A 26,301-nucleotide genomic window follows, 5' to 3' on the forward strand; every position below is an offset into this window, starting at 1 on the left:
TCAAACAAACCCATCAATTATGAGCCTTGTTAAGTAAAAATACCAAGTTAAGTCATTTAAAAAAAAATAATAATAATAAATTATATACAGTTTTTGAGATTCATGACAAATCATTAAAGACGTATATGTTATAATTGTTTAGATTTAGATTTTTTACTAAAAGGAAAATGAATTTTGTTTTTGCGCCTCTTAATTTCTTCATCGACTATTGATGAATCGGTGGAGTAAGTTTCTTCATCAACTAAATAGTTTTGTTTATTTTCCGTACTATCTTTATCAGTACTTTCTTTTTCGAAAGCTGACCCTAATTCAGCACTATATGACCGCACCATGCCCTCCGATCCGGTACTAACAAGACGAGAATTTCTTGGTGGTTTCATTGGAACATCAGATGCTCTTGTCTGTATTGGTTTTTTTATTGGGGGTTTAGATGATATTGCACGAATTGCGGTGGAGCTCTTAGCGGTAGCCAGGAGGGCACCGTTGGAATGGCATTCTTCTCCTGTCCAGTTGGTGCTATAAAATATAAAATTTCAATTCACAGATAGATTTTAAGAATTAATCATTCAAATATCAATACCCTTGAAAAAGGTCTACCAAAGGTGTTGACATAATGATATTTATAACATCCTTATTTCATACTCTAGATATTGAAGAACTTTTGTTAGTAAACTATGAAAAATAATAAAAACTATATATATATATATATATATATATATATATATATATACATATATATATATATATTTATTTATTTATTTATATTTATGTATGCAGTGGTACTACGCCTTACGAGCGACTCGTCATACGTGTTAATATAATTTTTAACAAGGATTTTCTGTATCTGAAACCGCATACAAATATTTAAAATCAATTATTTATAGTTAAAAATTTCAATTAACTAATATTAATTGTTCCATTATTCTTGTTGTCATATACAACAATTCACACCAATTGAGATTATTTATATTCTTATATCGATAAAAATATTTAATTTTATAATCATTTTCCAAACAAATGAGCCATTACACTTGAAATAAAGCAAGAATACATTGAAAAATGTGACCAAAGTGTGCGAGTAGTGGATTTAACGAGGGTGTTCTTTTAAAGAACTAATATAGTAATAATTTAGTTATTTTTCATTTAGTAATTTGCTATATTTTTGGAGAAAATATATTTGATTTTAGCAATAAATGTTTCATTTCTTTTTATTAATAAAAAAAAACATTCTCCTTGAACAAATTAATGAAATTTCAATGTATTTATATGGAAAAAATTGCTTCGATATATGAGAAATTCGACATGCGAGCGTGAAAATGGATCGAATTAAACTCGTAAGACGGGGTACCACTGCACATATATAATAAAATATTTTATAGTAATTTTGATGTTGTTATATGCGAGACACGATGTTCAGGGCAATACATCAAATAAAAATTGTAGAAATTTATAGAATCTTTATCATTGTCATATGCTTCGGCATATTATCTTATATCATCTCTAGTGGAATGTAAATTATAATGTCCCTAATTAACTGCTGATAATAATCATAATTCACTATAACACTACTACACTATCTTTGTCAGTTTAAATAAAAAATATTTATAGATTAAAATTTATAGTATTAGATAAAGCAATTGCATGTTGCCCTGCTCCAATCCAAAAATAAATCAAAATAGTGTTTTATTGTAAATTATTATTATTTTCATCCGTTAGTTAGAAATATTCCAATTTACATTCCACCTAAGATGGCATCAGTTGATATGTTGAAACGTATGAAAATAAAGTTTTGTAAATTTCTATAATTTTTATTTGACGTATTGCTCTGAAGATTGTGTCTCACACACACACATATATATATATGTATATATATATTGTTTATATGATTTAGTAGTTAATTTTGATGTTGAAATATATGAGTGAGTTCTTGAGGGCGATACATCAAACAAAGAAATGGCAAAGATTTATAAAATAATCTTTAATTCCAAACGTTTCGACATTCAATTTAAAAAAAAGTCTTTGGCCTCGGGTTGTGTAGAGATAACATAGCCCCTGGTCTGTGCAATAATACTTAAAAAAAAATTCCACAGTTTTGTAAAACAAAACTCTCATTTTTCTTACTAAAAAAATTCATGATTATCGACTGGTTGGTTGTATCAATGTTAGTGCAAAATTCTGTGATGTGTACACATTTTTAGATATAAAATACTATGTTCAATATCCACTGATGATGACATTAAATTGAATGTCGAATCGTTTGGAATTAAAGATTATTTTATAAATCTTTGCCTTTTTTTTGTTTGATGTATCGCCCTCAAGAACTCACTCATATTGTTTATATATATATATATATATATATATATATATATATATATATATATATATATATATATCTGTGTGTGTGTATTTGGCTATGGTATGATATTACATCTTATACGAAAAACAATTTTAATAATATGCTTGACATATTTCTGCAGAGCTCTGTATGAAATTTGCTATACCTCTCTCCAGAACCGACAATGAACTGAGCTGTAGTGCTTGGAATAGCTTGAGAAGGTGTAGTTTGTCTTGAAGGTTCTGTGCAAATACTCTCTGCTTCCTCGCTCCCAGAAGATTCCTCTGCCCAACCTAAATTTTGGATAAAAAAAATAAATTGTCAATACATAATAACAAAGTCAATAGTAGATGAAAATGTCACATAATTTTAGTTTAAATCATTAATTTATTGAGATTCCTAGGGTTTCTATCTTTTGCAGAACAAACATTTTTAACAATTTCTTTATAACAAACATTCAAAAATAAATCAAATTTCTTCTGAACAATATAATGTACAATGTACAAAATATGCAATTTTATTTCTTTATATATAATTATATTTTATACGTTTTATTCAACAACAGTAGATATGAAGCCAATTAATCAAAATAAGCTATTACATTTCCAAATGAATGAATGAAAATAACCACACATGAAAATATCAATAGTTAAATTAACAATAGACTCTTCATTTGTTTATGTTCTGAACAAAAGGAAGCCAAATAGAAAAACTCAAATTCAAAATATACGACCTCACAATACATTTAAATAAAATAATAAAAATAGTGTATTTAGTTCAAACAAACACTCTAGTTAATAAACCATATATTTCTAGAGAAGTAATATGATTTAAATGAAAAAATTAGTAAACTGGCTATAGCAGAATATACTGAAGCAATAAATATTAATTTGCAATAATAATACCATATACAAAAATAAAAAAGCGCTAACTAATGCATGCCAATAATATAATTTCTTACCTCTGTACTGCATTTAAGTAACTTATTTCCCATGAAACTAACCCAATGCAGCAGATAAACACAATAATATTATGTAAGGATTTATTCCAGAAAACTTTTAAGTTAACACAGATCATTGGATAGATTAATGTAATGTAATGTCAACAATCAATTTTCCATCAAATATTTAAAATATCAGAAAAAATCTCCATAAATGTAATTTTCCTGTACATTATTCTACCCAATGCATTTACATAAATTTCATACAAATATCTCTTTCATCCCGATTATATATCCTTTCAAACATTCCAACAATAATAAATAACAATGAACAAGAATAAGAAAAATAACAGTTTTGTTTGGACATAAAAATACTCTTCAATTAAAATGAATTTTCATGACTTCTTATGTGAATATTGCGCTCGAACACTTCCCACTGCCTTACATGAATAAAACATTCTGCAGATCAAGTAAATCATGGTCATTGCAGATTCCCAAAAATATGTATCTCACAAGCATTTAATGTATTAATTATGAAGCTAAAATTCGCAGTATTACTTCTGGTTACAGTGAAAAATAAAGTATCGGCGCACCAGATAAAAATAGTATAGCAAATTTTCAAATACATAATTAAAATTAATAAATACATGATCTATACTATGTACATACATACATAATTATATAAAAGTTCTAATCATCTAATTATCACATATAACCTTAGTTAAATGAATATTTCGCATATTTATCCATTTTAACATTCCATTAATGTGATAAAATAACTACCAAAAATTTCCAAGAACAAATTAAAGCATCAAATAATTATCAATTCAATAAGCACTGAAGTTAAATATTAAATACAGCAGTATCGCTCTTATCTTACCAAACATGCTGCTGGTAACTAACCGTCAAAGCAATAATTTAAATCTGATTAGGGTGCCACTCCATCAATCCCATATATAGATTTCAAATATATTCTTATACATGAGAATGAAAATCACGAATTCAAATAAAAGTCTGATGTTGAATTTTCACTTGAGATCAGTGTTTCATCAGGACTCTTACCATGCCCCCCTAAGGATAGGGAACCCTCTTCATCTAAGTCATCCTGGCTGCCGCTCACTCGACCTTCAATATATATTGTTTTGATTATAAATTACAAATAAAAGATTTGATATTAGTCATGCTCAAATATTACCTCGTAATCCCTTCGTGGAGTTACCAGATTTGTACAAATATCCTTCCAAATACTGCAGTCCATTGTTGTTGATTATGTTGAATCCACATATAGCCTCGATCTATGCATGGGCAAAGTTGTAGATATATTATCTGTTTATTCTTTAATTGTTAAATGATCAAAATATATATGTATACACATAAATACATATATATATAAACAAAAAAAAGTAAATTCATATGAACATAAATATTTAAAAATCGACATAACAGAGGTTGACTTTCCATCATAATTGTGATAAGTGTGGCTAGATAATGAACAGAAGAAAAATAATCTCCCCAGACAAAAATAGACTTGAATTTACTCAAAGTCATTATATATACATCTGCTTCAGTATGATCATTAAGTCTTAATTAAATTTTATATTACAAGTGTATATTTTAGAAAGAAGTGCTAAATATTTTTCAATGTTACTTACTTTTTTATATAAAAGTTTTATATATAAGCACATATGATTATAGGTGTGTGTGTGTGTTATATAAAATATTTAATATTATATAACATTTGTGTAACTATTCTTTTCATTTTTTGTTACATACATCCCATGGATACCAACCTGCTTCCATCTTTGTACTCTTTCTTGTAGTTCATTTGTAACCTCACTTAACGAATTTCTAGCTTCAACTATACTCCTATCAACATCATCAATTGATTTACCATGTGTGGAAACAAAAGCTCCAACAAGACTTGACCTCTTTTTCCTCAGTTTTTCACACTAAAAATATTTGTTGATAGTATTTGGTAATGATATAAAATATAATGTGAATTAGAAGTAATAAAAAAAAACCATACAGCATCTCTTGCTTGTGATAATTGCTTTTCGGCATTCAATCTCTTTTTCTGGTGTGCCTTATTTTCTAGTTCATGAGTCAATTGCAGCCAGGCTTGTAGACCTTGAGGAGCAGCCCAGCATCTATCTTCCAATTCACCTTCAGCTTGAGATAATTTTAATCTTAACATCTAAAAATGATTTATGTCAATGATAATCTTGTAGCTAAGATCAATAACTATCTTGTCCAACTTTTAATTTTGTAGATATTTAAATCGATCCATTTTTTAACATTCATTCATTTAATAATATATTTAATATATGTTATTAAGGTTATGATTCATATTGTAAAATATCTAATAATATGTATCGTTAGATACATATATTAGCAAAATATATATGACAATCATTTATAAACCATAATATTTCAGTGCACGACTGTTGTTGAGTGCATATTATACTTATTTTAAACCACCTGTTCACACAACATTTTAACTAAAATGATTTTCACTGCTTCAAGTTTCACTGAGTAATATTAGAAAAGATGTAACTAATATATTTAATAAACAAAAAACATTTGAATTTAAATCAATGTAAAATTACCTCATTCTCTTGCTTTAATTTTTGTACTTCTAGATCAGATCCAGTAATTGGTAGCTGGGGTGTTTCAAGCAACTTTCTCTCTAAGTTCAGTTTCTCTGTATTTACATTTTCTTGTTCTAACCTAGCACGCTCTAGTTCCTATTTAATTTTTTTAAATTAATAATATAGAGTAATGATTAATTAATTTCATTACCCACTGTAGTACAATTCAGGAAACTATAAATAATTATTGAAAGTCAAATTACACTTTTGTAATATTTCAACAATTTCACTATAATATGGTTTTTCGCAATCAATATCCAAAAATGTTTCATTCATGCAATACAACTAGTCTTTATGTTTCTAGACATAAAATTTTTCAAGGTTTTATAACACAACTTTAAATGAATAAAAACATCATACTAAAAATTATTTAAAATTATTTATATACTATGTTTATATAAATATAGAAATAAATTTCATTAAAAAATGATACTAATTTAAAATACTCAAAATTTTACCTTCTGGAGATCCTCTAATGCAACTTCTGCCTTGTGCAGTCCTTCCATATCTTGTGCCATTCTTTTAAGATGCTTTCTTGCATTTTTGTTCTGTTGATATGCATACCAACATCCACCGATAGCACTAACTAGAAGCGCTACTAGTGTCAAGTCTTTCCATCGATTACCAGAATCTGTTAGAATGAAAACATTAATATATAAGCGTATATACAAATATATCATCTGCCAAAAATTTAATTACTATATATTTGCTAACATTTATCTGACATAGAATATTTATCATCTGAATAAGCAACAAAACATATCAAATTATGTAACTATAATTAAGAAAAATCATAAAAAAATTGCCGAATAGAATTGAATTGAATTAAATCTATATGAAAAGTTATAAACATATAAAATATAAACATATTGATTTCATATGAAATAAAAAAACATATTTAAAACTTCTATGATTAAATTAATACCTTTTGGAGGTCCAAACAGAACCACATCCATTGCTTTCAAAGCAATCTTTTGCTTATGAATAGGGTCTTTAATACCTAGAACATTAGTTACATAATTCATATTGTTAACGGCCAACCTGAACAAAAAAATAAAATAAAATGAGAAAAATTCAATTGCATAATAATAATTGTTATAGAAAATATACCTAGGCAATTTGGCTCCTGTTACACGATTTTGTACAAATGTTTGTACATATTGAGGTAGTTCAACATTCTGCGCTAGCCATTCTGAAGTCTGTTCAACGGTCCAGTTATGAACCTATAATAGAAAAGTACTAGCATGATTAATAAACAATATGATATTGAACAACAGATTACACAGGCCAACAAAGAAAATGGTGCAAAAGATTTTAATGCTGTTTTTAAGTATATTTGGGGCGTTGATTTTAAAAATAACATTGTTTTTTTTCTATGAGCTTTAGTTTTCAAGATATGATATATATGATATATAAGGAATGAAAGTACAAAATAGTAATACAATTCAGAATGTAATTTTAATGAGATATGCCTACTCTTACATACAAACTTACAAGACCCATTTGGCCTTAGTTGGGGCACTGTGAAAAGTTCTTTTCCGTGACGACCTAGAATGGACCTGGTTTCGGGAACTTCTTTTCAAGTTCCAAACTAGAGCTGATTCAAAAAAATGGTTTGCAGATTTGAAATCAGCGCAAAAAATACTATAAGAAACAGCTCTAACATTTGATGCACCAAACAAAAAAAAAAAAATTGTAGGCCTGTGTTATAAAAGTACTATGTAATTTCTATAAACTATAAACAATACTTAATTCGATGGAGTATATGGTCTCCACATCACATTCAATGTTTCATTAAAGAAAATATCTCATTATGTCATCCTTAACATTAACTAACCTCTGATCTCAGCCAAGCCTCCCACAATTCTCTGACAGAAATATGCATATCATCATTATAATGAAAGGCTTTCTGTCGCCTTTCATAGCCTGAAGCATATTTTAACTCCTCTCGTAAAAACTGGTAAAAAGTAACAGTTTAACTGGTCAATTTAAGTGTATGAATTTAAGGTTATGTGAATGAATTGTTACTACTCACATCATCAGACTCAGATAAATCAATATTTCCATTAGCATCATCATCAAGTTGTTTATGAAGGGATTGAATTGCTTCGAGACCTATTTTATCATGGTCGGCAGCAGCGGCGAGGCAAGCTAAATCATCATTACAAGTTGCGCTGGAGCCTTCAGAAAAAAAAATTATTGAATAATTTTCCTAATGCAAAAAATTAAAACCTATTTCGACTTACTAGTTTCTTCGTTCACTGCTTGCGAGATCACTTCACTAATCACCGAATACGAGTTTTTTTTCCCATGGCTGTTTTGAGTTGGAGGGCTATTAATTTTTCCAACATCTGAAGTGACCTCGGCCCGCACCACAATTACGTTTGGATTTAACAGAATTTGGCAAAGAATCACTAATAAAACACCAATTTCCATATTGCAGGTCAATTATAATATATATCGTGTGACTGTCAAAAAACAGTTTCGAAGCGTCACCATCACAAAATCTAAATTTTGACGAAAAAAACAATTGGCTGGAAATGTTTGACAGATATTTTTACATTATAAATTGTCTCAAAATTTTTGTTTTTACAAATACTTATAACAAATGAGAAATGTTATTGTGTATATGTTGACAACTAGCGAACGTTCATCATTTTATGGCACGACACGGCGTTACCACTGTAAAAATAACATATAACATAACATTGAAACGCCAATGCGCCAATGAGCGAGTATCCCACTGATTCCACTGACGATATTCATATCGATACAAGCAAAGCAAACGTAAAATCGGCAAGTAATTAATCTTTTACAATTGGTTATATAAATTGTTTAATGTACATAATATACACATAATATATATATATTAGAATAGTCTTGAATTTGATGTTGATATAATATATTTGAGTTTAAAAATCGGGCGTTACATATCAATAAAAATAGTATGAGAGGTTTTAGAAATTTATTTAAAATCCATACGTTTCAGCTAGCATCTTAGCCTTCATTCAGTTGCAATCAATTTAACTATGAAAATTAAAACTAAATAAATTATATGTAAAAAATTTCATAGAAAAACAATAATAATAATAATAATAAAACACAATTTTGTATCCTAATATAACACATGAAAACGTTATTAACCCATGGTATGAGTATGTGCACAGTGGTAAATTATATATTTTTTAACATCACAGATGATAAAACACACGAATAAACATGAATAACTTAACAAGTTGTCGAAACTATGTATTTACCATCAAAACTATGTATTTATCAAACGAAACTATGTATTATTATATTGCCTAGAGTATTTACTATCCGGAGTCTAAGATAGAAATGTCACGTTTTTTCTATCTTACACATTTAACACATATGTGTTGAAATTTTCGAGAAATTTAAAAATCGATGGAATCTTGTCGTTTTTTTAAAAAAATTGACACGCTCTTTAGGAACCACGTGTTTGTTTCGTTCAGAGCCGTGTTGTCGAATCGTTTGTTTATGACCCTGTCGTTATGCAATTGCAAAAACAACCCCTCAGCCACTCTCAACGAATCTTCTTTTAATTACGTTCTCTAAACGTACGTAAAATTTTTGAGTTGAAAAAATCTATATTATGATTTAAATTATTTAGGTTTTGAATTGTTTGGGATTTTTTGAGTTATTTTTATGTTGATGAAGGCGCTTACTCAGGTTTTGGCTAGTTTCTCCAATATAAAAAGGTTCACAAGTAGAGCAATTAATCTGATATACTAAGTTCCTGAGGCGGTCAGAAATAAACTTACAATTAGATTTAATTTGTGTAAAAATAGAACTAAAGATTGTATCGCAATTACATATTTAATTATATATATATATATATATATATATATATATATATATATATATATATATTGAAGAAAATTGACCTAACCCTTCCGAACATAACAATTTACCATACATTGAAGAACTGTATTTTCCTTGGAAAAATCTTTTTCTATAAATCAGGACTTTGGTAAACAACTTTAGTACAACGACTAGCACTATTTTTACCTCGAATATCGAACTATTTTTACCTCGAACCCTTATAACTTAAAAATATCGTCTATCAAATAATTTGCCTGGATTGCAATTTAATTTACACAGGAGAAACGAGCCTAAATTTAATTAAACGACTATAACAACACAGTAGCAATTCAAGAAGTCCCTTAGAACTATGTTCACGGACCACATTAATACTTTTAGATAGACCTTTTTAACTCGACTTCGAAGAAAGTTTATTTAAAAGGAGAAGTTAGTGAAGGATCATTTCTAACAATTTATAATGATAAAGCAATAAATAACAGGAATGAACCTTTTTTTAGACAATATTTCCAAATTTCTTGCAGAACAATAAAAAATATGTCCAAGGATTCCACAATTAGAATATTTTTTTAAAAAACATTCTCCATTATGTCTTCAACCAGTTTGCGGATAACACATATACATTGCACACATACTATTTGTGATTTTTTAAAGCTAGTATTTTGTAAAATATTGTTTAAATACAGTTTAATATTTATATTGCATAGCGTAGTGCATTACCATATCCTGATACCATGGATTATTGAATTTTCTGTTTGTAACACTAAGATTAACAAATTGTAAGTACTTTTAACTCTTTATAATTTTTTCAATTTTTTTGTTTCAGTTTTTGAATTTGATTTTAATTTTCCACTGAATGAAAGCTAGGACTATAGTCGAAACGTATGGATGTAAAATAAATTCTTAAAAAAATGTGCGATTTTATCGATGCTATGCCCGATTATTAGACAATGTATAATTTGAATACAATATGTAAAAATAACATAAGTACCGTTTTTATATATAATTATCTGCTTCAACTGATTTTGCGTTTAGTTTACCGTGACACATTAAAAATGAAATTTGCGAATAAAATCAATGCGCTAATGCTAATGTAATACTTATTATTAGATCAATTGCAACTTCTTAGTTTAAGATAAGATTAGTAAATAGATTTTTATTGAAACATATTAAAGTAAATATACTTACAGATAAGAATTGGAACTACAACAGCAGCTTATAAATGTATATTGCATGGACCACATTCTTTAATTAAACGGATTAGAATGTTATTCAATTTAAATTGGTTGTTGTACACGCATATGCATTGTTATGAATACAATTGAAACATATAGACAATTCATTCTGTCGATTCATTCATATGATACTGCTTTTATTCATAAATATGGTTTGAGATTTGTATCTATTTGTAAATTTGATTAAATATTTGTTTCTTATTTTATTATATAAAAATATCATGATTATTACCGTATTTATTGCTATTTCAATAAACATATATATACACAAATATGTATGTATGGAAGAATGTATATGTATATGTATATATATATATATATATATATATATATATATATATATACAGGGCGCCCCAGACCTTGACGTCAAACAAAATGAACTGAATCAAACAACTCATCCGACTTATAATTCGAATCAAAATGAACTAAATTATATGACTACTGATCCGAATTAAAATGAACCAAATCATATGACTTCTCTTCTTACTTTGAAGAAATTTTATCCCAAAAAAGTTACTAAAATGCTGCATTGTCTTTACTATGTTTGATAATGGTTTATTGGACTGAAAGCTGAGGGAGCATCCGTTCGTAATAAAATAAATATTAATATTTAATTTAGATAATAAATGTTTGTTTTAGTAATCAAATATTAATTTAATCGATTCAAATTTGTTTTTGTCATGTGGATGGTACAGAAAGCAATACTATTTGTGGTATGGCTAAAATATTTACAGAATGCACCAAGGAAATGAGTGCTTGGGGTGGTATGGGGAAACAAGTTTTGATTTAAACGTTTCATTGATACAATTATTAAAAGCCAGAAGGGCAGAAATAATATAAAAGAAATAGTATTTATGGTGAACTAAACTTTAATATGGAATTAATAATATATAAAGCATTTGCCATATTAGGACTCACTTGTAGATAAGTAGCTAAAGCGACTGGACCTGAATCAGAAGTCCCGCTCCGAGAAGCCTGATCTGATGTTAATCAGTAGTTAAACTACTATATCTAATTCCATATTAAAGTTTGGTCCACTACCATGAATATTATATTATTTCTGCACTTCTGGCTTTTAATTATTCTGTTAATAGTTCAGCCAACTACTGTAGTTACATTGATTTTCACTTGGAAATATAAATAGCAATATGTTTCCAAGCAAAAATAGCCCTCATCTGGCATTGCTGCATCAATAACATATTCGCCCTATTACAGAAATTGTAATAATAAAATTTATCACACAGAGATAAAACAACTGTTTGGGTTGCCACCTGACTAAAATCGATATAGTATTAAGCCATAAGTCAATTTAGCCTAGCATCTTATAGGACACTTAAGTTTTGATTGCTGTTCAAAACAATAAATTAATAATCTAAACAATCTAACAATCGCCGGCAAAATATTGAAATTTATTACCAATAAATCAAGTTTAGCATAATAGATTTTCAAAAGAAGTGCTTATGCAAGTGATTACTTAAAAGCATTGTACAAATCCGGAAGAACAAGTTCACTAGTAAATTACCTAAATTACAAACATATTATTAAATCTAATGAAGCAGTTAGAGCAAATTCAATTGTGATACAATCTGCAAGCTTATATCTGTTCATATATAAGCTTGGGCTACATTATATCTTTTTTAGATCAATCCAGATGTTTCTCTACATTTTCTTTGCAAGTAGAGGTTGTCGGAGCGTATAATTTGTGGTATGGTAGAGGAATATATATACATGAGATACAAGATGTAAGATCAGTAGTATGTGAGTGAATTTTCGAGACGTGGTGAGGGTGAGGGTTGGTCGTAAGTGTTCGTGGGAGTGACTTTTGAAGAATGCAAAAGAACACATTGATATAAGATTTGGAAGAATACTTTGAGAGTAAAATATGTTGTGGCAAGATAAAATAGTCAAATACGTACTTAGTGGGTTTTTGAATTATAAATGTTACCATACGCAAAACTTTCGAGATTGGATTCTTCTCAGCAATCGTCAAGTAAGAATTAACTATCAAAATGAACAGAAATACACAAATATATTCACATGCGCATTTTTACTCTAAACGACTCTAAAGGAGAAAAAATATAATTTAATTCCGATTATTTAGCAAAATATGACAATGCCTTGAAAAAAAAGTAAAAAAGTTTGGAAAAGAACAATTCTTAAAGCTATACTATTAAATTTGCATCATCGTCATATTGTACCTATGGACAAATCCAACTAATTAAACTATGATTTTGTCCATTAATCTCGATAATTTTCTAGCGTTTAGCTGAAATGCGTTCATAATACGTAAAAACCAATCTTTCCAATATATAAAATATCAAATGAGTACTTAAGTTCACTCTTACGATAAGTTTCTTAATTGGATTGCATTACTAAGTTTATGCTCATGATGTTTACTTATTGTTAGCTGTTTTGATTCTATATCTGATTGTTATAAAAAGGTTATAATAATAAATTATACGTGTTATAATAATAAATTATAATAAATGGAAGTATGCCCGAAGGCAGGTCCATGGTTTATATATATAATCCGTTTCGACACGGATTGTGTGCCATCATTCAGCAAATTTCTTTGTTAACTGTATCTAAAAAATTATTTAAAAATATGGTTTTAAGGTATTATTCAAAAAAATGTTTTTTTCCGGGTATGGTATGTATATCTTTTAATTATTTTAAAATATGAAATTAAGTTTATTTTCTAAAACTGTGTAAACATTTTTTAGATACTGTTAACAAAGAAATTTGCTGAATGATGACACACAATCCGTATCGAAATGTATATTATAAATAAATATTTGTATTTATTTGTTTCTTTTATTTCGACGACTGGCTGAAAATCATTATTCAAGATATGTCTCAACGTCGAACAAAACATTAAATAGATAAGTTAATGATAATTAAATAGATAGTTACTACAACTTTGTTGATGAATATTGCTGAGAAAATACCAGATCAAGGTCATATACAGTAAAAAATGTACCCATAAACTTTATATTTTGCATTGGTCGAATAATGTAGCTATTACTTCGTAAAATCCATTTAAAATTTAAAAGAAAACATTGAACCTGTTTGCCCTCTGGCCATACCATTTTGCCCCCCCTATGGGGTAAAAAAACAGATTACAAATTTTTGAAAAATAGCAAAAAAAAAACAATTCTCCAATGATGAATTAGCTGCGAGTTTTACTGAACATAGTTAGACAAATGCTTATTTGATATGTGTTATTTGTAGTGATATAATTGCTCAAAGACAAATTGGAATTTTGTGCCTCGCTCTACCCTATATATATATATATATATATATATATATATATATATATATTTAATTAATTTAATTATTATTTTTTATATATATTTATTACATTTTTCTATTTAATCTTTTTTTTTAATTCGACGATTGTGCTGCAAAATTATTTCAAATATGTATCAACATCGACAAAACTATCATATATATATATATATATATATATATATATATATATATATATATATATATAAGAGATTCAGTCTTCAGGAATAGCGGGATGTACTTTACAATTTCATAAAAAAACTATTCTAAAATTTATATATTGTTCAATTTAAAGTGACAAGAATTGGTTTTATTGTACATTGTGAACAATTATAATTAGGAAATAATTAGGATTATTACAATTACATAGTCCACTGAAGATGACACAAAACAATGTGTCGAACGTATAGAAAAAATAAAAATGTTTTAAAGTCATACAAGTTTTTAATTGATGTATTGCCCTGAAGACTGAATCTCACATATCTCAACATCAAAATTATAAAAATTTAACATATATATATATATATATATATATATATATATTATATTCAAGTTCAACGACTTACATTCAACGACATAAGATATATAAAATTTTGCAATAAATTATTGTTTAATATTTTATTTACGCCTTATATTTTTTCCAAATTGTTTTTATTTTTCGATTTATTCATTGCAGTAAAAATAAATAAACTTCAATCTTTCCATACGTGATTGATTGATGTATTACACGCTAAATATTAGTTGATTTCTCATTCTGGATACCGTATTTATTAAATATTCTTAATTGCAGGATACAAGGCGTAACCGTTTAGAAGGGGAAAGCGCAAGAAAATGAGTAAAAAGCACGTGGCTTTGAGCTTTAACGCCGTCCCAACGGCCGCAAAGACTACGTCATTGGTCGCGCTTCCTTCCAATAGCGTATTCCACGGCGACGAGCGCGCGTCGCGCAGTCGTTACGGCCCAACTCGGCGAAGGGTTTCCAATCGGCTTACAGAAACCCGCCAAACCGCAGTTTTGTTTACGTCGAACAAGTGTATAGACCTCCAAAGCATAAAAATGCCAAGTATATCAAAATAATACATAGTAAATAAAATAAAATATAGTTATATGAATCCTAGTAAAATATAAAAATATTGAGTTATTTATTAATTTATTAAAATGTTAAGTTCACGAGTTACAAAGGGAGTACGAGTACCCAAGTGTGCGCGTTGCCGAAATCATGGTATAATTTCGGGACTTAAAGGACATAAAAAATTGTGTACGTACAAAGGCTGCATTTGTGCAAAATGTATATTGATCAAGGAGAGACAACGTATCATGGCCGCACAGGTAAAAGTTGATAAAAAAAATTAACCCTCCGTCGGTCGGATATTTTTTCACCTTCGAACGGTCGGAAAGGTCTGTCTGGACCACCATTTATTTTACATGCATTTATATGGGATAAATGAGTTTTTGGTGTCTTATGTATTAACGATTATATAAAAAAATCAAGAAATGTAAAAAAATCGTTGCTTTTTTGTTAATTTTTCTGTTTTAAATCAATGAAAAACAATATTTATTCTTTTTCGGCGCCTTTGAAATGAATGTGTGCATTACTCATCTGATTTTCAGAGTTTGCGATTACCAATAAGTTTGGTAGGTTTTGAAGGAACTCTCGTCATGAAAATACTAACATTCATGTTAGAACACATAGCAAAGAATATAAACAACGCAGTTTGAATAGAAAATACCATGAAAAAAGACAAAATACTGGTTTACATATATCAAAAAGCGTATATTTCATACAAAATGTATAGACAGACATCTGTAGACAGACCTTTCCGACCGTTCGAAGTATAAAAAAGTTAATATCCTTATAATTATCCTTCTGTACATTTTTTCATCCTGATTTTTTCATTGATCGACAGCTAATGAAATTTTAGGAAAAGTCAAGAAATTTCAAGTCGATAGGATTACTAGAAGTATTTTTTTTTTTTTTAATTGAAGTCGAAAAGAGTCTGGCCAGACCACGCCGACCGACGGAGGGTTAAACGTAGTCTACTTTGTCTAAAACATTAGTATAGTTCCAAAATTATCATGGCAGCACAGGTAAAAATTGATAAAAAAAATTAAACGTAATCTATTTTGTCTAAAACATTAGTATAGTTCTAAAATTTTGTAATAAATTACTGTTCAACAAAACAATATGAACATCAGTTAATCTGATCATCTGAAGAAAACTTCTTGTATTTCGGATACTGTGCCAATAAAACATGCCACGACCTTATAAATTTCAACCAGTATTTTTCAACAAATAATTTATTTCGCCTTTTGGGTATGTAATTATAGCCCCTATTGCGCTAAGGGCTATATTTAACGGGGGTAACTAGTAACAGGCGTTTTTTTAATAGGATCTTGAAATATTATTTTGCCTCAATTGGACATGTAAACCGTCCTGCATAATATTTTCATAGCCACTGTCCCAAAGGCCGTCACGATATACAGAATGTGCAGATCCGTCATTTCTAACATGTAATATAAAATTTTACTATCATGTTTAGGTTTGAGTTATTATTATCGACTAATTTTGAATTTTATATATCTTATTTCGCTCTAAATTTATCATTTTTTGATAATGTGTAACGTATTTGTGTTTGCTATATTGTTCAAATAATTATCTTGATTAATGTAAAAAGCTACACCTGAGGTTAGTTGAAATAAAACTTTGGGGCTAGTTGTAATATACAAGAATTATAAACAGGTTCAAGACGTTTTTATAGTTTGTAAGATGTGGGCAAATGTAAATTGTATTAGAAGAGACATTTTTTATATATATTATGATAATAATTGTAGTTTACGTCGATTTATGATAAAAATTTATATCATAGGAGATATTTTATATTTTATCTATATTGAATATAGTTTGCGATGATTTATAAGAGGAAATATTGAGAAGCCAAACAATTTTTTTTCGTATTATTCGTTTTTTTGTCGTTACTACTTGCTTTGGTAGACGTTACCAAACAGGGGGTAAGTTGTAACACCGTACTTGTTCTAGAAAATGATTAATTGTGAAATATTGAACAACCGTTGTAAAATTATTTTTACTTGATTTGGTAGAGGAATAGTTACAGTAACTATTTATCTTTATTTAGTAAAAATATAATCAGTGAATTTCAAGATATATTATTTAAAAAATGAAATATGCCGCCCAGGGGCGTAAACATTATATGTGTGAGTTTATCTTGTAATTTTATTAAAATTGTAATTGACAGAAATTTTTAATTGCTCTCTATTTGCATTTATTGTTACACAGTCAATGTTTAAAAGCCATTAGAATAACTATATCCATTTGATAACTGTATTTGTGAATTTTTTTTGCCGAAATTTTTGGCATGTTTTTCAATTCAAAATAATTTTAATTAATAATATAATTTGAATTGTTAACTAGAAGGCGTCGTCCACATATAGAAAGCTCGAAACAAAGCATAGTGGAAGCTATATTTAAAATCGTTTAGGAACTAAATACATATTTGTGAATAAGATATGGACTTGTGAATAAGATATTTAAAACTCAATAGACTGGTTGATTCATGTTTCTAACCAGATAATTTATATTACCCTTGTATTTTCATATTTTGATTTGCAACTAGAATATTTAAAACATAAAAATTATACTAAGGTCTCGTGAACTAAACAACAGCGCTCACAACCAAAAAAAACTAAAAACGAAAAGGAAATCACTATAGTTATGGATTTTCAAATATTACCGTTTATTTCCCGATAGGAACGTCGTACGAATCAAAGTGATGGCTGGTTAAAAATATTTTTTCCTCTACTTTCATATTCTGGTGTTGAACAATTTTCAACTTTACTGGTTTCTGAGATATTGGAGGTGGACCTTTTTCCCCGCGGACCTTTAAGCCCCCTCTACCCTACATATCTCGACCTGAGTGAGAAATGATCTGCTACTATGTATATACAAAATTTATAGACAATAGCTCTATCCTTGTTTACACTGATTTCCCCTTGCAGCTTGATTAAACAGAAGAATCGGTGATTTTTATTCGGTGTTTGCTAACCGTTCCGAATGAACGCGGCTTGACCAATTCAATTACAATTTTCGTATCATGTTTATATTGAATTACCGATTCTGCTTTATTTTGATTTCTGGTATGAAAAAGGTTTGGGGTGTGTAATCAATAACATCTAAGATCTCGCGATAAAATAAAAATACAGTACAAGAAAAGATGTTTGTGTACTATACTCGGCATCAAGAAATGCAAGTTTTTAATTTAACTTCGTTTGTAAGTAGAAATAATAAACAAGCACCTTAAATTTTACTCATACCCATGGCCGGTCCTACCTTGAATGCGAAAAATGCGGACGCACGCCTTAGGGGGCGCCAACACGAGATTCGGATATAAAATTTATAATAAGTTTTTTCAATATCATTCAAAAAATATATAATTTCTTTGCATCTTTTACTAATCTTTGGACAATGCTTTTAAAATCCGTTGAAAATTTAATCTTAAAATAACAATCTGACAAACGATGTAAAAATAAAGATGAATACATATAAAATTCGGTCCTTACGGTATCAATTAGAAGTTTACAATCCATTTTTTGATATTTTAAATATTATAAAATTAAATTAAAATAATCCAACGTGAAGTACCAGTGTTATGTTTAATAATGAGGGACTAGATTTTTTTTTGCTCTCTATGATTTGCTCAATGGAATAAATTGCATAGAATTTTCCAAATAAATAAGTAAAATATTTAAAACCCCAAATATTAATATTACACATGCATAAGCAATAATGAAAATACTAAAATTTAAAACGAATTACTAAAAAAATAAAACGAATTAAATAAAAGAGAATGTCTTTATTAGAATTGCATACGTTATGAGTCTTCGTTTGACCCATCTTTAGTGCTACATTAAAAAATTACAAAATAATAATTAATGACATATTTCTAATCGAGACTCGAAACGTATGCTATTCTAATAAAGACATAGTTTATTAAATTCGTTTTATTATTATTAGATATTAGATGGATGCTCAATAACATTTCATCGTATATGAGTTAAATTTTCCTAGAAGTTGCTACACCTATATTTATACAAAATTATAAACACTAAATTATAATTTTCTCATATTTGCAGCAAATAAATTTGAATAAAAATAGAATATTAAGTCTTATTTATTGGAAACAACTTAAATGAACACCTAATTTTAATTTTTATTATAAAAAATGCAATATTTAAAATACATTTTTTATATCTGTTTTACTATTGAAATAAATTATTATTTTTATAATTTATTAAATGTCTTTGATATTAAATTTAATAATATTTATTTTACGTTCAATGTGTTTGTTACTCATGATATTAAAAAAAACTGACAAAAAGGTGAAAGTTATTTATAGTGATTTGCGTTTAGCACGGTTTTTCCATATAAGAGTGAATTTTTCGAGTTACACGGTTTTTTATAGAACCGATCTTTCGTGTAAAGCGGGAGATAGGTGTATTTATTTTGAGAAATTTTTCACATATAAGTTTTAGGATAACATTAAATAATTAATAATAATAAATTTTCTTTATGTTTGAGACTTTTCACCAAACTATAAACTATAAATAAAAAAAATTGTTCAATATTGACTAAAAGCTCATTAATTTGTTTCTAAATACCTCTGAATTGCAGGTAAAAACCGTAACATGTGAACGCAACTAGAAATATCATATTTAACCACATTCACGGTATATAAACACATCACAAGGCTGTATATCACTAGATAAAATAAAAAAAATATTACTGCACTTTTTAAATTCGCGAATGAGCATCTGTCTAATCATTAAGATCTGCATGACATTCAAATGACAGCCATTGATAAACTACCGTCGTATTTCGTAGAACAATTTTTTCAAACATTATTCATAATCTGACATGTAATCATAAGATAAATAGCGCGCTAAATCAACGTGAAACAGATACTGGCTCGTCGAGTTGACACTGACGGCAAACGTAAAGTAACCCAATCCGACTGTAACAACACCATCGACATGCGGGGAGTATTCATGAGTTTGTATAAACATTTCGACGCGATTTTGCATCAGATTCAATAAAGATCCAATGACAAAATCAACAAGAGAATTCTATGATGCATTGGTAATACATGTTTTCTCCTATATCGCTTTACTATTTTCAACTGTCTTGAAATGTGGTCAGTGAAACATTCGGGAATCTTGACAAAATCGAACTAATGACAAACATTTCAGATACATAGATGATATAGGATGATACATTGCAGAAAAATGAGATGCTAATCAATGTTGCAAAATTTCGTTACGAATTAGAGTCATTTTTTGGATTGAATGAAACTGCAGTAATAATATTCGTTCTACTTTATCATCATTAAGTTTTATTTAATATCTTATCAAAAGCTCTGACAAAAAAAACTTACGCGTATACCAAAAATATATAGCCAATCAAAAAATTACGAAAAACACTTCATTCAATTTAAGTTTTCGTTCAATTTAAATATTATGCAGTAAGTAAAGATTTTGAGTGCCTTTTTTGAAAGCTTCTATTACTCGCAATTGGATCATTAAGTATTAGGGTGGAGCACGGCTTAAAGGTCCACAGGTAAAAGGTCCACCAACAATATCTCAAAAACGAGTAAATTTAAGGAAAAAAAATGTATAACCAGCCATCACCTTAATTTCTACGACTTTATTATCGAGAGAAAAACGACTATGTTTGAAAATTCATAACAGAAGTATGTTCACTGACCTTAATATAATTTTTAAGTATACTTTATTAAATTGTTTTATAAGGTCAGTGGCGTCGGAACCGTGTGGGCTTGAGCCACCTTGAGTCTTTAAAAAAAAAACAAGCACACAGGCTGTCTAACAAAAGAAAAAAAACGAGCCCACCCATCAAAAATTTGCTTCCGACGCCACTGTATAAGGTTTATTAATAATTTTTAGTTATATTCATCATTTTTTTCATATAACCTCAATTGAAGCTTACACCTGAGTAGGGCAGAAAAAAACAACTGAACCTTTACCCTGGGAAACGTGTAAAAAATAAAAAATAGTAAATAAAAAAAAAATAAGTTAAAAAAGCAATTTTACACTTGATAAATTAAATAAATAATTATTCCAACTCTGCTGATAAATATTTCTCATAAAATACTTGATAAAGGTTATTTACAGTATTGAAATTACACACTTGATATTTATATTTTGCATTGATTGAATAACTACAACAAATCTCTTGCCTAATGTAGCTATTATTTTGTAAAATCAAATACAATTTTTTCAAAAACAGCAGAAAAATATATTTCTACAATGATGAATTAGCTGGGATTTTTACTGAACATGGTCAGATAGTAGTTTGTTTGATATGTGCTATTTATCATGAGATAATTGGTTTAGCTTTCACAATATAATTGCTAAAAGTAAAATTGGATCTTCATGCCCCGCCTTATCCTAATGTGTTTGTCTTATGCATTTTTTTAGAAGCTGTTGATAAGTGAATATAGCATATAATATATACATGTATATTATAACGTACCTACTTGCATTTGAACTCCTGTACCAATCTGGACGATTTTCAATATATTAATCCATAAATTCAGTGATAGTGTTCAGAAACAAACATTATTGAAAGTTCATTTGCTCTTCTTCGAAATCACGACTATTAATTATTTTGTTGTGGTCTTGCCCAGTTTGCATCAGATCATCATTAGAATAACTAGTTACTGATTCTTGAATTATTTTTTTGCATTTATCTAATCTAAAACCTAAAATAAAAGAGCGCTAAACAAAACAGCTTTAAGCAGGGTATTATTGTATAGAAAAAATCAGTATTCAACTTTGGAAAAATTTCACCAAGCATTATCAACTTTCCTCATCTCAGTAAATAGAAACTATTTTAATCAACAACTACTAGAAGTGAACCGCCAGTTATCGAATTCGACTCACATGCTAACTTTATATAACTTTATATTTTAAGCTCACAACTTATACTTATGTAGAATGTTATTGCAATGCTTTTGCTTCCGAAATATATATGTCTAATCCGATTACTTTTTCTATCAAAGTATTTTATACGAAGTTGCACTATTTGCTAAAAGCAAGATATCAAATCGAGCAGACAAGAATCCGAGATATAGAATTGTAATATCATTAGAATCCTAGAGAGCGTTTGATGGAAAACACAAACATCATCTTAGTAGAGCGCAAAGTCCTGGGGCGATCCGTTGGGACTTTGCAGCGAACAACACCCAAGAATATCTCATTGCTCTGAAACTCGGTGCAGAACTATCTCTTGCCTGATTTTTTTTATTGATATAACAATACAAATAAACTAACAGCAAGTGTTCGTGACATGAATATTGGCAGCCTACCTAGGCATACAACTTCGTTATAAGATTCTCACATTCTTGGAAAATCGTTCGGATTTTTTAATAAAATTTTATAGTCACCGGTAAATAATATCCTACTATTAAACATTATCATACCTCAATCCTGTTTTTGTCTCGAAAAATTATTTATTTAATTTCTTATTTATAAATATTTTCCACATTCACCATTTTTTAATAATATTTTATGGTCACCGGTAAATAATATTTTACTATTAAAATGAAGCTATCAATATAAATTATAATACAAAAACTATTTAATTTTGATGACAGCATAAATACGTTAAACAAATGAGCCGTTTGTTTTGAAAGTGACATAAGTCCATTTATATTTAATTTGAATTACTCACGGTTTTGCATTTTTACAAAATTTCTTGAAATCATGTAATTTTTATAGTTTTATACTCAATATCAAGTTTACATGTCACTTAAATGACATATCATTCTTATTCGCATTTAATACATGTATTTTATTTATGTGTGGATATGAACGGTAATCAGCAGTTAATAGCGAAATAATTTATGCCATAGTCTTCAATTATCAGCATGTAATTATTACATGCATAGATAAAAGAAGAGTATGCTAGTTAAATTAGAAAAAAACGGCGCTGGCAACACCAATTTTATTCTGTGCTACGTGATTGTACTTTACTTTTGTTCTATGCTATCTTCTTGTTTGTTAACCCTGGCCGAGCATAAGAGAATCAAAAGGTATACAGTTTTCGCAAGAATAATTTTGGATATTGCCTTTGATAGCCATATATTTGGTGAGTCCTTTTTATGTATAAAACATTAAACATATATTATATTTTAGTTTTAACATTTTTATTAAACCTATGATACTGTTGTGTTCGATATAATATTGCAAATAGAAGCGCAATATCCTTGTACATTTTACACGCATATGCAAAAAAAATGTCAAGTTGTTCGATGTACGTAGATTAGTTTCGTATTGAAATATTTGATCATTTTAACGTTTAAGTAGTCTGTGCGTCCTTATAGTATAGAATATTTATTTCAAATTCATTAAAAATGTAGAGGGTTATAAAAGTGACGGCACTTTTTTGTTGCATATGATTATGATATTATGATTTGCATTAATTTGGGTCAAGATGATTTTTGTGTATTCTTTATTTAAGTAAAATTTTATTTTGTGTCAATAACGTGATAAATAGTACTATAGATATTTTTTTTATTTTACTATTTGTATGTAAATTATAGCGAAAGTTCGGTACGTCTATTAGAACTCATTCTGTAAGTCGGTGGTTTTCAACATTTAGTACCGTGCCCCCCTGTTCTTAAAAAAAATGTGCCTCTTTAATTTTTTTTATCATTCTAATTTCATAAATACTCAACTGATATTATAATTTAATTTGTAGATTACAAATTAATATGCAATATTATGTAAAAATATACATTAAAAATAATTATTTACTCGTTTATTTTTATATCGTGTCAAAATGTTTGGCTATTTTCGAAAGTAGTATTTTAGAAACCACGGCTGTGAAAGAACTTTTATTTGACATATCGAGAATTTGAGAATTGTTCTTTGTTAATTCAATATAAATTGACCCAAAAAATTAACACTAGTCAAATTAAAAAAAACTGCGTTGGCAACACCAATTTTATTCTGTGCTACGTGATTGTGCTTTACTTTTGTTTTCCGCTGTCTTCTTGTTTGTTAACCCTGGCCAAACATAAGAGATCAGAAGTGTTTTAATTTCTACCAGAAAAAAATTGGATAGTGCCTTTGATAGCCATTTAATTGGTGAGTTATTTTTATGCATAAAACATTAAACATATATTATACTTTAGTTTTAATCCCTACGATACTGTTTTTTCGATATACCATTGCAAATAAATGCGCAATATCCTTGTACATTTTACACGCATATGCAAAAAATGCCAAGATGTCCGATGTACGTAGATTATTTTCGTATTGAAATATTTGATAGTTTTATTGAAATCGTTTATGGTAGAAATCAAAAAGTATGAACGTTCAAGTAGTCTTTGTGTCAATATAGTATAGAATATTAAAAATTTTGAGGGTTATGAAAGTGACGGCACTTTTTTTGTTTCATGTGATCAGCTAATTTGGGGCAAGATGATTTTTGCGTATTCATTATTCAAGTAAAATTTTATTTTTTATTAATAACGTGATGAATAATACTATAGATATTTTTTAAATTTTACTATTTGTATATAAATTATAGCGAAAGTTTGGTACGTCTATTAGAACTCATTCTGTAAGTCAGTGGTTCTCAACATTTCGTACCGCGCCTCCCTGTTCTTATAAAAAAAAATTATTTAGTGGTTTATTTTTATATCGTGTCGAAATTTCTGGTTTCATTTTCGAAGAGTATTTTGGAAACAACTGTACGCCCCCCTGAGGAAGCGGTCCCCACAGCTTGGAAACCACGGCTGTGAGAGAACTTGTATTGTCGAGAATTGTTCATTTGCTAATTCAATATAAATTGACCCAAAAAATTAACACTAGTTAAATTAAAAAAAACGGCGTTGGCAACCCCAATTTTATTCTGTGCTACGTGATTATACTTTACTTTTGTTTTCCGCTATGTTCATGTTTGTTAACCCTGGCCGTACATAAGAGAATCAAAAGGGATATAGTTTTTGCAAGAATAATTTTGGATATTGCCTTTGATAGCCATTTAATTGGTGAGTCCTTTTTATGCTTAATACATTAAACATATATTATACTTTAGTTTTAACATTTTCATTAAACTTATGATGCTGTTATGTTCGATATAACATTGCAAATAGAAGCGCAATATCATTGTACATTTTATCCGCACATGCCCAAAAAATTCAAGATGTCCGATGTACATTCATATTGAAATATTTGATAATTAAGATAGTTTTATTGATTGGTAGAAGGTAAAAAGTATGAACGTTTAAGTAGTCAGTATGTCAATATAGTATAGAATATTTATTTCAAGCTCATTTAAAATCTAGAGTTCTAAGGTTATAAAAGTATTTCATATGATTGGCTAATTTAGGGTACGATGGTTTTTGCGTATTCGTTATTCAAGTAAAATTTTATTTTGTGTCAAAAGCGTGGTAAATGACACCTTCGAGTAAATTCTTTTTATTTTATTGTATGTATATAAATTATAGTAAAAAGTTCGGTGCGTTTATTATGACTCATTCTGTATGTCGGTGGTTTCCATCCTTTTCCTACCGTGCCCTCCCGTTCTTACGAAAAAATTGTTGCGCCCCCCTATTTTTTTTTTAGCAATTTAATTATCACACTACAGATTAATATACAATATTATGTAAAAATGTACATACAAAATAATTATTTAAAACATAATTTTTTATATTTTGTCAAAATTTTTCATTTATTTTGGAAACAACTGTACGCCCCCCTGAAGAGGCGCTCCCAACGGCTTTAAGAGAACTTATATTTGACATGTAGAGAATAGGAGAATAGTTCATTTGTCAATTTAATATAAATTTACGCAAATTAATGTTAGTTAAATTAGAAAAAAAACTGCGTTGGCAACACCAATTTTATTCTGTGGTACGTGATCACTTTCTTTTGTTTTTCGCTATCTTCATGTTTGTTAACCCTGGCCGAACA

General features: G+C 28.4%; 2 protein-coding genes across 3 annotated transcripts in view; both read right to left on the reverse strand.

Moving 5' to 3' along the window:
* Positions 1-2,509: 2,509 nt before the first annotated feature.
* On the reverse strand, positions 2,510-8,634 carry LOC113376283 (stromal interaction molecule homolog). Its single transcript, XM_026616187.1, has 12 exons — positions 8,170-8,634; positions 7,959-8,104; positions 7,761-7,880; positions 7,034-7,146; positions 6,849-6,964; positions 6,382-6,554; positions 5,882-6,019; positions 5,302-5,469; positions 5,066-5,224; positions 4,471-4,570; positions 4,179-4,400; positions 2,510-2,628 (listed from the first exon to the last, which is right to left on the reverse strand). Exons 1-11 carry the CDS (start codon positions 8,357-8,359, stop codon positions 4,270-4,272), a joined length of 1,554 nt encoding a protein of 517 aa, XP_026471972.1. The 5' UTR covers positions 8,360-8,634; the 3' UTR covers positions 2,510-2,628; positions 4,179-4,269.
* A 13,353-nt stretch (positions 8,635-21,987) lies between these two features.
* Positions 21,988-26,301, reverse strand: part of LOC113376611 (kelch-like ECH-associated protein 1) — a 36,716-nt gene continuing 32,402 nt past the window's right edge. For both annotated transcript variants that reach the window (XM_026616597.1, XM_026616596.1), the window contains one exon: positions 21,988-22,079. The gene's annotated coding sequence lies outside the window, so the exon portion shown is untranslated. The remainder of the gene's footprint in view (positions 22,080-26,301) is intronic.

The sequence above is a fragment of the Ctenocephalides felis genome, unplaced genomic scaffold, assembly GCF_003426905.1.
Source record: "Ctenocephalides felis isolate EL2017-DRISC unplaced genomic scaffold, ASM342690v1 CF-g0.4_SCAFFOLD_01886, whole genome shotgun sequence".
NCBI lineage: Eukaryota > Metazoa > Arthropoda > Insecta > Siphonaptera > Pulicidae > Ctenocephalides > Ctenocephalides felis.